The sequence below is a fragment of the Notolepis coatsorum genome (genome assembly GCF_963971535.1).
Source record: "Notolepis coatsorum genome assembly, chromosome: 12".
In the NCBI taxonomy this organism is placed as follows: domain Eukaryota; kingdom Metazoa; phylum Chordata; class Actinopteri; order Aulopiformes; family Paralepididae; genus Notolepis; species Notolepis coatsorum.
The window spans coordinates 35,351,407-35,366,850 of record NC_140176.1 but is presented as its reverse complement, the minus strand read 5'-3'; the positions used below and the strand labels follow the sequence as shown (position 1 = coordinate 35,366,850).

Sequence of the window (15,444 nt, the reverse complement as noted above, 5' to 3'; positions counted from 1 at the left end):
TAAAATTATGGTTTCTTCCGATCTCGTGCAATCGCGGTCTGCTGCGCTCCCGATCTCGCGTGACTTCACGCGTTTATTTATACAATTCCAAGAGGAATCGGGGATGAGCTGAATCACAAGCTGCAGACATTTCTTATCAGGTACCAAATCATACATGCAAATGGCTTTAGTTTTAAAGACACCTGTTGAACTCATTCGTTGATTTATGTCACATTTTTATTTATTCCAGAGAGCAGTATGAGCTAACATGACGTACTGAAACAGCTTCGTGGATCAGCTGTATTTCACTGTACACATCAATTTTGAAGTAATTTGCCTTGACTTGAGTTATTTCGTAATATTAGGCCTACCCTTTATTTATTTATAAATATAATGTCATGCAACTAGTTTGTTTCTATTAATTGTCAGTAATTCGGTATGATATAATGGTACGCTAAAGTCTTTAGCACACTTTAGTAAAGATGACTTCAGATGAATAAATCAGTGTGTTACATGAAATCGGAATGAATCCACGTGCAACCCGTGGAGGTAAAGTTGTTCCTGTTTGCATTTGTCAAAGCTGATGTCACTTCCGGTGCTGTATGGTGGCGTTGAGAGCGTTCAAAGGTGCTCGTCATGTGTTCAATAATATTGTGTGGGAACAACAAGCCTGTTACATTTCAAGCCTCGTGACATCTAGGTAAGAACATTATGGAATTCGACAACCAACTAGCCACATTTTAATCCCTCCCTGCTGCTAACCACTGTGTATTGACTTCCTACAGCATCAGATAAACACTGCTTTAATGCACTGACAGCAGAGCACACATCTGCATTGACAGATGACACTACGAGGTGGGATCATGCATTGTAAACTACTCATTGATGCTTTTGGTGCTGAAGAACACCTAGACAAAACTAAATTCCAAGGCATACTGAATAATTGATTGTTTGTAAATGTCATGGATTTGGTCAAATACATTTGAGGAACTTTGTTTGATTACATTGGTCTTGATTAAATAAAGATCATACTGTAATGACCACGGATGTTCCCTGCTGCCCCCTGAATTCGCTACAATACATTTTGTCTTACTATGATTTTGTTAATTTGAGCAAAATCTCACAGCACACTTGAGCGGCCGGTAACTCCACAGTCCTCGACAGACAAGATGAGAACTGCTCACCTTGAGGACGCAGGGATGTCTCGCTAATTTGCGGAAAACATTTTGTTGTGCTGCACGTTTTTCCAGAATGCCCTGTGAAGCGAAAGCCCGGTTCTTGGTTCTGTATGGTTCTCAGAAGGGACAAGCCCAGTCCATAGCAGAGGGGATAGCTGATGAGGCAGGGGAGCATGGACTGGTGGCTGACATCAGCTGTTTGAGCCAGAAAGAGAAGGTAGCCACCTGCCACAGGTGTCCCGCCTTACACCAGTGTAACAAGCCTTTCTCATGCTGCTACACTGCTACTACTACACAATAACAGTGTTGCTTTGGTAATTTTCTTTGTTTGTGAAAAGCTGGACTCTTGACATTGTGCCAATATGTACTGTATTCATAATGGAAATAACTCCCAACTGATGATCTTAAAGGAATAAGCTAACTAACATGGGAAATTCGCTTACCATTTTTTCCAGAGTGAGACAAGAAGATGGATACCAATTTCCTCTCTGTGCGTTCAGTAGAAAGATATCCAGCTATCTAGCTTTAAGGAAGCAGACAGTATCGGTTAGCTTTAGGCGTTGGCCAAGTAACACCTCTCCCGGAGTTAGCTAGGCTATGTCCGCTTCCATTCGTTGTGCTAAGGTAGGCTAACTTTGGATAGCTTTCTACTGAACGCATAGGAGGAAACTGGTATCTATCTTCTCCATAACGTTCCTTTTAATAACTGCCTGTATACAGTACAACTTGGAGAGGGAGTATGCCCCGGTGGTCTTTGTGGTGTCTACTACTGGCGACGGGGAGCCCCCAGACACGGCCCTGCATTTTGTAAAGACAATCAAGAAGGAGACCCTTCCCACTGCCTATTATAAACTTCACTACACACTTTTAGGTAAGTTACCTGGCTCTGTATTTCCAGCACCACGTAACGCATGCTGCTGTATGCAAATCAGTTACACAAATGTTGCACGCTGCACAATGTGGTCTCGATTAGAGATGTCTGATATTATCGGCCGATATTGGCATAAAAATGTGATTTCGGAAAATATCGGTATCGGTTTTCAAAATTATTATAATTCTTTTTACATTTATTTAACCTTTATTTACCCAGGTAAGCAAGTAAGAACAAATTATTATTTTATTTATTGTCAAAGTATGCATAATGTTGTGTTAATTACACGACAAGAGATATGTAATGTTAATTACCTGAAATTATTCAGTTTTTTGGGGGGGGGGGGGAAAACCCTGCATATATCGGTATCGGAAATTAAGAGTTGGACAATATCGGTATATCGGTATCGGTAAAAAAGCCAACATCGAGCATCCCTAGTCTCGATGCGTTATCACTAGGTCCAGGGCTTTCCCAAGGATTTTTAACTATTGCTGAGTCTCAAGTAGGGAGTGGTCTTGAGGTGGGCTCTGACCCCAGTCTGGGAGGCAAACAAATTAGCAATAAAGAGAACCATTTGCAGTAATTGACTGCAACTTAAATTCCAAATTAGTTACTTATTTAAGTACAGTGTATAAGGTTGCACAATAGTTAGTAGTTGGATAGTAGAGCAATCACGTATTAGACAATGGTGCGTCTGTTTCTTTTTTTAACACATGGTGGTGCTGGCGCGTTGTCATAGTGACGCTGCGCCCCTATATATTCCCTATACTATTGTTTAGGGAAAGCCCTGAGGTCCCATTTGTGAGATGCTTACATGTTGTTCTAAACGGACTCCGTATTTTCCAGCTTTGATAACTCCCAAACATCTGCGTTCCTCTGCTTTCTCTCCAGCTCTAGGAGACACAAACTACGCAAATTTCTGCAACTGCGGAAAGACGATCGACAGTCGTCTGCTGGAACTCGGAGCTAAACATTTCTATGCGACGGGACACGCGGACGACGGTGTAGGGTAAGTCCTGGAGCAGGAGAGGGTCTCTACTAGGCTGCTGTTCAACATGGTCCAGAGATGGTTTCACCAGGTGCTTTCCCCCTCCTGACTCGCTAGCCTACTTTCAACACTCTGTTATTCTTGTTTGAGATGTGGCACATGATGGGATCTATCTGCCATCTGTCTCTTTTCTCATCTTGCTTTGGCTATTCTAGGCTGGAGTTGGTTCTTGACCCCTGGCTTGAAGGACTGTGGGAAGCAGTCAGGGGAGCCTTATCAAACATGGCCTCTGAACCAGACAACCATGCAGAAGAGCACCCGAGGGTCTCGGCGATCGGAGCTCCTGATTCGTCCCCGCCGGACGTCAAACTAAACCTCCTGAGTCTCGCCGACAGCCAGGACTCCGTCTCACACGGAGTGTCATCGGGAAGCGACTCCAGACCAGCCCCCGCTACGCAGACGGAGCCCAGACCTGTATCATCAGCGGGCGGATCACCCGGACAGGCCGCCAAGCCTGAGGACACCGCTGATGATAGTAAGCCGGCTCCAGAGACGGAGGACGGGGACGACGGAGCTCCTCCTCCTCCTCCTGCTGCTGTCGTGGAGGCTTCACTGACGCACTCCCTGCCCCCGCTGGCGGATTCTGCCCTCAACGTTCCTGCTTTGCCTCCTCCGTACCTCCTGGTCTCACTTCATGAAGACACCGTAGAGGAGGTGAGGGGTGCCGATGGTGATGATGATGGTGATGATGATTATGATGCAGGCAGTATTCTTGGCCTGTTGTATTTGATTTATTTACTATGTTTTACTTGTTTGTTGGGATTCAGTTGTACTGTTCAGACTAGTTTAGACTAGCAAAGGTACACGATAGGGACGGGTAATGTCTTCCCAGATTGAGAACTCTCATGAATTACTCAAGTAGTGCTCGAGCAACTGTTTTTAGAACGCATCTTAAATAGTAGGGATGCACCGATATGAAAATTGGCCACCGATACCGATACCGATTGTTCAACTAACACAATCGGCCGATACCGATACCGATACCGATACTTGTGGAAAAAAATAAGTATTTGTAATTTTCTTTAATATTTTTTTTAATATTTTTTATTTTAATTTTTTTAATGAAACTACTGTATATTTGTATGTGTATGTTTGTATTTGTAGGCCTCTTTACTTACTTAAAAAAAGGAAACATCAAGAAATATGTTTATGGTATCACTATCCCTCTCCCAGTATCTTCTGGCGGCCTGTAGCGGGATACTATTTTCTCAACCAGAGCTTTCAACCAATGCAATGGAACCATTCTGGCAGCCTGCAGCGGGATACTATTCTCTCAACCAGAGCTTTCAACCAATGCAATGGAACCATTTTGATTGACAGTCGATTCGGCCAATTACGCCACACCGCTAGCACCCACCTCCTGCTGTTCTTACCACCAATCGGCAAGCGTTTATTCATTTTCTACTTCGGGGCATGCCGCCATTGATCTGCTTGCGAGTCAAACTCAGAACCACAACAAGCTAATACATTAGCTGCCCGGCAGTGCCCGCCGACCAGCGCGCTCCACAGGATGGCCAAACGAGACACAATGATTTTACTGCAACAAATGTTATAATAAAACAAAGCCTTTCTATACATTTGTCTGGTTGAAAACTTTATTAACAGATTGCAGAATGTGTAGTTGGGTACGGAATGAGCAACGGAATGGAACCGAGCTATGAACGGCTTGCTTGCTATCTTCGGGTAAATACTATGCTGATGTAATTTAACGTGTAACTAACTATATAACGTTAATGCCACAAAACAAATGTTTGTGTCATTTTAACAGCAGATACTTTCTTAAATGCCATCCTCCCGACAGAGCGGTGTTGATGGGGAGCTCTGATGGGTTCGCTTGGTTGTGTTATTAGCATTGAACAGCTAACCGAAAGCTAGCGTTAACTAATGTTAATAATAATATGCTGATGTTATTGTCCGTGTAACACTAACTATATAACGTTAATGCCACAAAACGAATGCCTTGTTAATCATAAGTAGTAACTTTGATGCAGTAGCTTGTGTGTGTGTGTGGGGGACGGCGGGCGTTGTGCAGGTAGGTCGCGAGTGAATTTATTTTTTTTGCCTTTTGACGCTACACAAATTGATGGTTATTTATCGGCGACTGCTATCGGCACATTTGAGCTTATCGGCCGATAGGCCGATAGCAGTCAACAAGGCACTTATCGGCCGATACCAATACCCGACCGATATATCGGTGCACCCCTATTAAATAGCGTTGCAGCAGCAATAATAACGAGGTATTTCACACACGCGCTACCGATTTTATTATGTCTCACTCCATGGACATAACAATGCACAGCAATATACCTAATGCTTAATGCGTATTGTCAGTCAAAACAGTCGGTTACCATTTGTAATAATCACATTACCTCCACTCTGTCTGCGGCAGGCCTCTCCGCTCATGGAACAGCATGTCCGTGGTAGTAGTCTATGCAAAGTGGGCGACATGTTGTTGGCTTGCTGTTTTTATAATTTAGATAACGCTTAGGTACATAAATAGGTACATAAATGTTACTATTAATAAATGGCTGCACACAGCAGCATCACACCTGGACAAGAGGCAGGGGAACTATGTGAGAATGCTATTCATCGACTACAGCTCGGCATTCAATACCATAGTCCCCTCCATACTCATAGCCAAGCTCAGGGACCTGGGCTTGAACTATGACCTCTGCCAGTGGGTCTTGGACTTCCTGACGGGCAGACCCCAGGTGGTGAGAGCAGGCAACTGCACCTCCTCATCCATCACCCTCAACATAGGGGCCCCCCAGGGCTGTGTTCTGAGTCCCCTCCTCTACTCCCTGTACACACACGACTGTGTGGCTCAGCGGAGTAGCAATACAATCATCAAATTTGCTGACGACACAGTGGTGGTGGGCCTGATCTCTGCCAACGACGAGAGGGCCTACCTGGAAGAGGTCAAGGTCCTGGCGGGATGGTGCCAGGAAAACAGCCTCTCCCTGAACGTCAGCAAAACAAAGGAGATGATTGCGGACTTCAGGAGGTCGGGGGTCAAGGACTACAGCCCCCTCAGCATCGACGGGGCACCGGTTGAGAGAGTCAACAGCTTTAAGTACCTCGGAGCCTACATATCCGAGGACTTGACATGGACCAAACACATTGACAGTGTTGTGAAGAAGGCACGACAACGCCTCTACTTCCTCAGGCGCCTAAGGAAGTTCCAAGTCAGTCAGAAGATCCTTAAGAACTTCTACTCATGTACAATAGAGAGCATCCTGACTGGCAACATCACCTCCTGGTTTGGGAATAGCACTGCACAAGACCGAAGCAGACTACAAAGAGTGACACGTTCAGCCGAACGCACAATTGGAGGGGGGCTCCCCACCCTCCAGAACATTTACAACAAGCGTTGCAGGGGCAAGGCTAAGAGAATCATTAAAGACTCCAGTCACCCGAACAACTGCCTCTTTGAACTGCTGCGGTCAGGCAAGCGATACCGGAGTCTCAAGGCGAGCACAGAAAGACTCAGAAGAAGCTTCTATCCCCAGGCCATCAGGCTGCTAAACGAACAATGAACACTACACAACAACAACCATCAAACGCACATAGCACACACATCCACACGCACACACTCACTTTAAACAAACACACTGTAGCACCCACTCCACACACTTTATAGCACACACCCACTTTAAACAAACACACTGTAGCACCCACTCCCCACACTTTATATTTATTGATGAAGGATTGCACTACAACTCGTACACCTTACTGTAAATTGTACCTAAATTGTACCTCATCCCATTTCTGCTTTGCACTATATAGTACTGTACATTAGTACACTGCATAGTTGTATATTATATGGTAACTCAGTTACGTCTATTCTGCATCGAACATTGTACATATGTCTATACTGAACACTGTGACCTCATTTTCTACTTCTAAATTACATGCTATACTATGTTATTTGATACTATCTTGTCTAGCACAGTCTCTGGAGCGTAACAGTAAGAAGCATTTTGTATGAAAGTATTCTGTACTTCTGTATGACAACTATTAAAGAAACTAAACTAACTAAACTAAGAAACTTATATAACAGCTTTTATCCAAAACGCTTTACAATTTGTTCCTCACATTTTACCCATTCACACACACATTCACACACTGACGGCGGAGGCAACCATGCAAGGGGCCGACATGCTCATCAGGAGCAATTAGGGGTTAAGTCAAGTGTCTTGCTCATTATCAGCACATTTATCTGCCAATGGGTTTTTTTTGTCTGCAAGAAAAATCTGTGCTTCTCTGAGTTCAAAAAGGCGATTTAATACTCTGCCTCGAGATAGCCACCTCACTTTAGTGTGGTATAGCAGCTGGTTATGCGCAGAGCAGGGGCGTATTTAGGATTATAGGAGATCCGGGGCTTAGCCCAGATAGGTGCCCCCAATTTTTTTTTTTTTTTTTTTTTTTTCATTTTTTTAATATTTTTATTTTTTTTTGCAGGCAAGGGGTGGTTTGTAGGGGGTCAGGCACGACCCCCTCCACGGCAGATTTTTTTTAAATTTAATTAACCTGTACGTGCAATTTCCTGCAATATAGAGCCTTCAATCTTGACCAATAAAGCTGCTCTTTTCACTATAAAACTCAGTTAACCATAACGTAGTTATGGTTAGATTTATATATTGGGGGGGGATATATCATATTTTTCATATGATCAAAAAGTGGTGGAGCAAGAGCATACCTTTGCTCCCCCAAGTTCAATAGTGGGAGAGCAGAGATGCTCCGAATGCTCTTATGGCCAGGCGTCTATGATTCACTGATACAAAGTAAAATAGTGCAGTGCAATAAAATAGTTAGTAAAATAGAATAAAATAATGCAATAGTGCATTGCAATAAAATAGTTATCATCGTATTTTTTCGGGAGGCCGGTAAGGAGTGCATTACAGTAGTCGAGTTGGCTTGAGATAAAGGCATGGATCTGGTTTTCAGCGTCCTTTTGATTTATAAATGGCCGTACTTTAGCTATGTTTCTAAGGTGGAAGAATTAAGTTTTTGTCAACTTGTTGATTGTGATTTAAAGCTTAGTTCTGAGTCTACCATGACACCAAGACTTAACTCACTCAAATACAGTTAGCAGCTGGATAGACCACAGATGGAAATTAGCTTCTGCTAAATCTGGTGCAAACATATTTTCATGTAACAATGATGAATTGTCAAAAAAGAAAAAATAATTTTTAATTTTTTTTTAATTTTTTTTAATTTTTTTTTAAATAGATTCGGGGCTTTTCAGAAAACATTCTGGGCTTGAGCCCCAGTAGCCACCCCCTAGCTCCGCCCCTGGCGCAGAGCCCATTTCATTGCGGCCAACCGGCACCACTTCTGATAACTAACCTATCCATTGCGAGTCCAGGTTACACACAAAAGACCAGATGTGGCCTCCGCGATTATAAATGTGCAGGATGTAGTGAGATGTGTATTGGAATACTGCGTCGGCCTCCGTTGATGAAGGGGCGAGACATGGCAAATACACACACAGCAGCTGCCAGGAGGAAAACTCAAACTGAGTTGGGCTCATCGGTTTTTCTCTTGCTTTTTATTTTTGCCAACGCAACTAACACTGACCCCACTGTCACCTACCGCTATCCCACTTTGGGTCGCGACCCGTAGTTTGAGAACCGCTGGTCTAGGGAATAGTTCAGTATAGTGTTCCAATCCCTTGCACATATTATAATCCCTTCCGCTTCTGAGGTTATTGCATCAAATAGGAGTTTAAAGAATTTTCGATCTCTCTCATGTGTTTACTAGAGTTATCAAGACATTGTCTATCTTTCCTTTGACAATCTTATATCTCCCCTCCTTATCCCTTTTCTCTTATCAGTTCAAAATTAAGAGTTTTAAATTTAGAGTTGTCACTCCCCTTTTCCTGTTATTCTTGCAATAACAAAAAATGAATTCAGGTATCTAAACCTTTTCAGCTTTTCATGTTCTTGTTTTGACATGTGTGTTTCTTGTAGGAAGATCACTTGTGTCTTCTCTTTCTTAATTTTAGCTAAGATTCTACTTCTCTTAACTGGGTTACTTAGGCCATTGATGTTTAAAGAAGCCATTTCTCAAGTTCTGTATCGTATAGCTCTCGCTCGGCGTCACTTTCTGCACTGTCCTCGCACACGTGCACACGCACTGAAATAAAGACCACAATGTACCTTTAATCCCAATATTTGTCTGACCACACCCCTATCAGCTTACCCATATAAGCAGGGGTGGGGCCACCCACTCGCCTCCTTCTCGCTTTCACCACAAGGAAGTGCCTCGGTAGATCCCCACACTTGAAGTGATGTGATGGTAGGAGAAGAGTTGGAAAGCAAGGATACGTTGACATCATATCTTTATTTTCTCTCTCACTATTTTCGAGAAAATACGGCGATATTGTCTTCGTACTGGAGTGTCTGGAAGATGATGATCATTCTAAAAATCCTCCACCGGTTTTCGTATTGGGAGTTCGCGCCGCTACATGCTTTTCCAACTGCAGTCCTTGCTGTGTGCTGGTTGCGGTAAAGACACAGCTGGGCTGTAGGACGCGCCGCTGTTGTGAGAAGCGGTGGGTTCCAGGTTTGGTGAGTTATGTTTTGCTGGCAGGCTCCACTTGTCTGTTAGTGCTATGGGGGCTAATTGACAATGTTTATGAAAACCGGCACCAGGCTAGGGTCCTTTGTTCAGCCTCTTAGGCGACAGAAGACCTTGGTCTGAAGCCCATTATAGTTTTAACTAGTGGGCCGCGACCATTAACACTGGTGATCCCTGTGTTTTCTGGACGAGTGGATATCTCTCTGTCACCGTGTAGCCCCTTCTTTCATATCCAAATGAGAGTATTCCTTCACGAGGAGATATGGGCATAGATGTTCGATAGCGGAAGATCTGTGTTCAAGTCAGCTACACAGGCCAGTTGGGTATTGTGCTGGCTCCGTCGGGTGTTGGTAAAATCACCGTTGTAAAACTGTGTTAACATCTTGTTTCTCTTTTCTCTTAAAAAGTGAGGAGGGTTTCAGAACGGCGGCCTGTCTGGGTGAGTGTTATATCATTGTGTACAAGTTCAGGTGATAGCTGCTTAGCTTACGGTTAGCCAGTCAGCTGTTAGCTGCGGCGTTAGCCTGCTGTGATCACTAGGAAACGTTAGCTTGCTGCTATCGGCCAAGGCCCGGCGCGGGGTGGCTCCGGTTCCTCGCGCGCCGCCGCGAGCTCCCCTCTGGTCGCGTGCGCCGTTCGCTCGGCGTCTCGCGGGCAGGGGCAGTAGCGACCGACGGTTGGAGCGGCCGTTAGCTTAATGCTACTCTGTTGAACGTGCTTTGATTATAACATGTTTTAAACACTCTTGACTACGACGTCATCTTTGACAGAGGATGTTCGTCGAACCTGCCCTGGGCCAGGACGGCAAAGCCTGCGTCAACAAAGGGGACCGTAGCGACGGGTTGGAGCGGCGACGCTGCCCAGATCGAACGACACAGGACGGCTGTGTTTTCTACGGTGTCTTGAGACTGCACTTCGTTGATCTACGCTCCGGGTAGGCCAGGTCTGACCAGACCTTGTACACTTCTTCTGGCTTTCCCTTCTAAATGTTTTGTAAATAACGATGTTTTCCAAAACGAGTGTTACTGCACTACATTTAGGATACGACGCGAGTTGTGTGTGAATTGTCTTGTCACTAGGTATTTAGCTTCTCCGTGCAAATCGGGTTTTTGTTTCAGATGTGAAAATGATCTGGTTTGTTGTGTTGAGAAACATCATGTGTGCACTGTTTATATGTACCGTGTACTCACAACTAAGGGGGTTAACTAACCTATAAAGCTATGCTTAGTGACAAATGAGTAAAGAATATTCTTTTCTCAGCCTGTAATGACGATAAACAGTGTGTTCACATATTAACACTTTCCGTGCCACTCACGAGATTTCTCGGGTTTTTTTATAGGTGGTTGCTAGCCACTCACGAGATTTCTCGGATATTTTTTTTATTTTAATTTTTTAGCGATCTGAAAAATTATTGCATCACCCGAGCCTACCCGAGTATAGCCGAGGGGCGCCGGCGATCACTGTGGAAAAAAGCGCCCCCTGTCGTCTCCCAGATGACATAAGTGATTTTGGAATGGACTCAATGAAAATGAATGGGGGAAAAAATCCGGTACTCCACATTTTCCAGTTCACTGATCCAGCCGGGGTTACCACAGTTCATTCTGGAACCTCAGATCCCCGTTGATCATGGAGATCTACAGTATCGCGTTGGATACATACACGTATCGATTTTTTCGAATGGTGATCAGGAATTGGAATATACCAGTTGGATACCATCTGATGTCAGGTAAGGACTCTATGTTATCAGTGTTAGGATAATCGGAGTAAGTTTGATGAAGTTATAAGCTGTTTTGTGAAATGTCCTCTTTCGGTTTCACTGTAAAAGTCCGTGAGGAAATCAACGGAGCGATTATCAGTGCGCGGCCGTAATGTGCTTGCGTGCACGTATAATATTGATCATCTAGCGTTTATTTGAAAACGATTCATAAAAAGGCCGACGAATATCAACGTTGTGGAATATTCCACTAAAAGACGATTTTCATAGAATGCTCCAGAATGAGCTGTTTTTTATATCAAAACGGGGGCTTTTCTAACTGCTCTGAAACGGAAACGACGCGATAAAAAAACAATCTGCCTTGACAGCACTGACTGGAAAATAGTATTTGATAATGCGATGGGCAGATTAGACACATAGCCATAATTTAAAACATAGATTAGGCGATATTAACGTTGGCGCCGATGGTGGCATTCAGCCGGTAAAACGGAAAACCAGGCGTGGCGCTCAAAGTGTTAACAGGTTTTCCTGTTTTAACTGGCCGTATTAAGGGTAAAGTAGGAGGATTGTGTTTCCCCCCGGTTCCCTGGGGACTTCTTCATCCTCCTATCAGAGTGGACATGTTGTTGCACTACATTGTGTCACTGTGTGGTAGGGATATGATGTAACCCTTAGCTTGATTATAATTTATAATAATAATTTAAAATAATTATTATATGAAGCTGTCAGACGCTTCATAGAGCTGACTATGACTGTGTCATACTCTCTTTTTGTCATTACATCGTATCATGGGTGTGGGGTCGTAAAGGGGTGAACTGGTAACCTTTCCTCTCCCCCTTTTTTCTGTTGGTCAGGGGTACACCCCCTGTCCTTCAAGGTTCCTGTCACGTTGCGGTCCCGCACGTTACGGGGTGAGGGGGGGGGGGGGGGGGAGGGAGTTTCATGGTCCCACGGCCTGGAATATTGGGCGTGTGCACCGCAGAAATGACCCCGCCATAGAGTACGTCACCGTGCGCGTCTCTGTTGGTAGGACTTCCGTGTGCTGTTCAGGTCCATGTGATGGATCTGTTTCGGGCGGTGGTCAGGGCTCCTCCTCACCAAGCTCCTATTCGGGCCTTCTGTGAGTTGGGACTCCTCCTTCCATGTGAGGAAGCCTCCTTCAGAGTACAGAGCCTCCTCCTCAGATTGTCAAGGTGAGTGGACCCTCTAGAAGGAGTCCTACTCTATTGTGTATGTATTCGATCCAATTCGATTATTGAGTGTGTATGGGTTCAGTGCCTCCTCCCCGGAGAGCCCTAAATCCAATTTTTTACATGGCTCAAGGTGCAATATATTCTTTTCAATCTGTACAGCTTGCGTGGGAAGTCTCTCTGGGGATTCCCGTCTCCTTCCTATGGGAGGGTGGTGGGATGTAAAAATGTGAATTTTTTTTACCCCCGGCTGTGTAGACTGGGATACATACTGTTGGTGCTTCCTTCTTTTCTACTAAAAAGAGTTGGAGTTAGGAAGTGTCACACCCCTCTTGTCGTTCCCCATGGCGCCTTGGGGATTCAATGACAGGTCTAAATAGCCTGTTCATTGATGTGGGTGTGTCCCGACGCACGTATAGTGCTAGCTCGGGGTGTTCTGTAAACAGGCGACTGACTGGCACGCCTTGGTTGCTTGAGGTTAAAACGGCGTTTTTATAAAGCAACTGGGATGGAGGTTTTTCCTCTTCCGACGACCAAATCCAACGACCTGGTTTTTGTCATCGACGGATTCTCGTTCATGTCTGGGGGATGATGACGGAATGGATCTGAACATATGTAGAGGGGTCTCACGCCCTGGGGGTGGGCCACCGGGCGCGGTTTGCCCGAACGTCTGGGTGGCGCCTTCTTTTCATGTTTAAGATCAACACGCATATCTGCCCCTTCTCCTGGAGTAGGCATGTCGGCGTGGTTAGGGCACGGGACTGGTTCTGGTCACGCTGGTCCGGATCAGTTGAACCCGTTGTCCACCGGGGATGCAGATCTGCTGTTCTGGTACCCTGAGGGACTTGGGCTTTTTTCAGGGGGAAAAATGCCAGGTTGGTCCGGGTGTCACAGGGTTAAGCACTATGGAGACCCTGGTTGGGTACGTTTTTTACTCAGCACTGTCGTAATGGCTTACGGCCATGCCAACCGCTACACAGGTTGGTCCTGGTTAGTACTTGGTTGGGAGACCGCCTGGGAATACCAAGTACGGTGTGCTTAGGGGCTGGTTCTCCATTCTTTTTCGCTCCTCTCTCACGCATGGCGAAGAGGGGCCTGTTGGGGTGGTCTTTGACCTCCTCTGGTGACCCTGTGCTTCCCGTATCGCCGGGCCCGGTCCGAAGTAATGTTTCGTTGACCCGTAGACCTGGGTTAACCCTTTTTTGAAAAACTGAAACACTTGTACTGCGGTATAGCCGGTGTATACCCGCAGGTGTGTTTTGGAGTTTTTTCTTGAGGGGTTATAGGAACGACCACCGCATTGGGTAACACCAAGGTGGTTGATTCCCTGGTGTGTTGGAGCAGTGTCAACTCCCGGGTTCACCGTTTGAGGGTGCCCCTGCACGTTCATGACGTCTGCCAATCGTGTCAGCCTTCTCTGCCTCAACCCCTCTGGGTGGGTTTTTTTTAAATGGAGGCTTGGTCATGCAACACCGCCAGCTTACGCCCCTTCCGCCAGGGCGGCTGTGTTCAGCTGTCCCCTCTGGCGCCTGTCTCGTCTGCAGTCTCCAGGCTAGGGTTAATAGCCTGTTGCCTGGTTTTTCCCCGGTGCGCTGCCTGCTTCCGTTGGTTAACCTTTTTTGTGTGTTTACGGCCATGCTGACTGACTGCCTGTTCTGCAGGGTCAGTGTGCCAGGCGGTGTACTATAGGGGGGACAGGGCCCGCTCGGCTGAGGGGCCTTTGTCCGAATACGCTGGCGATGTGGGGGGCGGGGTCACTAAGTGCCCACCTGGTGGGGTCTTGATGCTGGCATCATGGACTTCTCCGGGCCCCCGTTCCAGGGGGTCCAGTCCCTTTGGTGGGTCTGGGTCTTCCTTCGCGCTCCGCTGCTACGGCCTTGCCACGGGGTTGGGTTTGCCCTTGACCCCGTGATTCTGGGGGCAGTAACGAGGTTGTTTCCTCCGTTCGTTCCCGGGTGGCATGCGGGTTGTGCGTGTGTGTAGTCGTGGGGTCAAGCCACGGCTGCTCACCCTGTGCGTTGAGTTGCTTGAGTGCCTCTTCGCACGGTCGGGTCCGTCGCCCTCCCGTGAAGCCCCCAATAGGGGGGGTGCCCTCCATTAGGGTGGGTCGGGGGGGCTCGGCCCTCCCTGTTCTGATGGTTGTGGGGGGCTTTCAGCGGGGTGTATTTGTCGGCCGATGGCTCTCGCTCGGCCTCCCTTGTGCAGAAAGTGACGCCGAGCGAGAGCTATACGATACAGAACGTTAGGTTATGACTATAACCAAGTTCTGTTAGTATAGCGACGCTCGGCGTCCGACGCCGCTGCAGCCCTTGATCTCGCCTTGTGGTGAAAGCTTGGGAAGGAGGCGAGTGGGTGGCCCCACCCCTGCTTATATGGGTAAGCTGATAGGGGTGTGGTCAGACAAATATTGGGATTAAAGGTACATTGTGGTCTTTATTTCAGTACGTGTGCGAGGACAGTGCAGAAAGTGACGCCGAGCGTCGCTATACTAACAGAACTTGGTTATAGTCATAACCTAACGTTATGTGACCCTGCCATTCATTTTCCAGATATTATATGAATTAACAGCCTCCCACAACACACACTTATCACCAACATTTAACGAATAACAATTAGAACACAAATCTACTTCCAAATGAGGAGGAATCACCCTCTCCTTTCAGCTTTGACCCTGTTGGTAGATCTGGGGGAAAACCTTTCATTAAGAAGGGTGGATGTCGAGGCGACTGTAACCCCTCCATCCCTCAAGTCCAACGTAACCTGTTAAATAAAAAACTCACGCTAAAGAAAAACCTTTTTCTCCCAGGTACTTAGTGAACATTGCCTTGACCACATCCTATGAAGTCAATTCGAACGATCCTCCTCACCATTCTTTGGGACGC

At 46.1% G+C, this 15,444-nt stretch overlaps 1 protein-coding gene across 1 annotated transcript in view; it reads left to right on the top strand.

Annotated features, from left to right (window-relative positions):
* Window positions 1-1,230: 1,230 nt before the first annotated feature.
* The window catches only part of mtrr (5-methyltetrahydrofolate-homocysteine methyltransferase reductase), a gene marked incomplete at its 5' end in the record, with an annotated part of 104,129 nt that continues 89,915 nt past the window's right edge, over window positions 1,231-15,444 (top strand). The window contains 4 exons of the mRNA XM_084326135.1: window positions 1,231-1,374; window positions 1,878-2,028; window positions 2,920-3,037; window positions 3,232-3,730. Coding sequence (XP_084182261.1) covers window positions 1,231-1,374; window positions 1,878-2,028; window positions 2,920-3,037; window positions 3,232-3,730 — 912 coding nt within the window. The remainder of the gene's footprint in view (window positions 1,375-1,877; window positions 2,029-2,919; window positions 3,038-3,231; window positions 3,731-15,444) is intronic.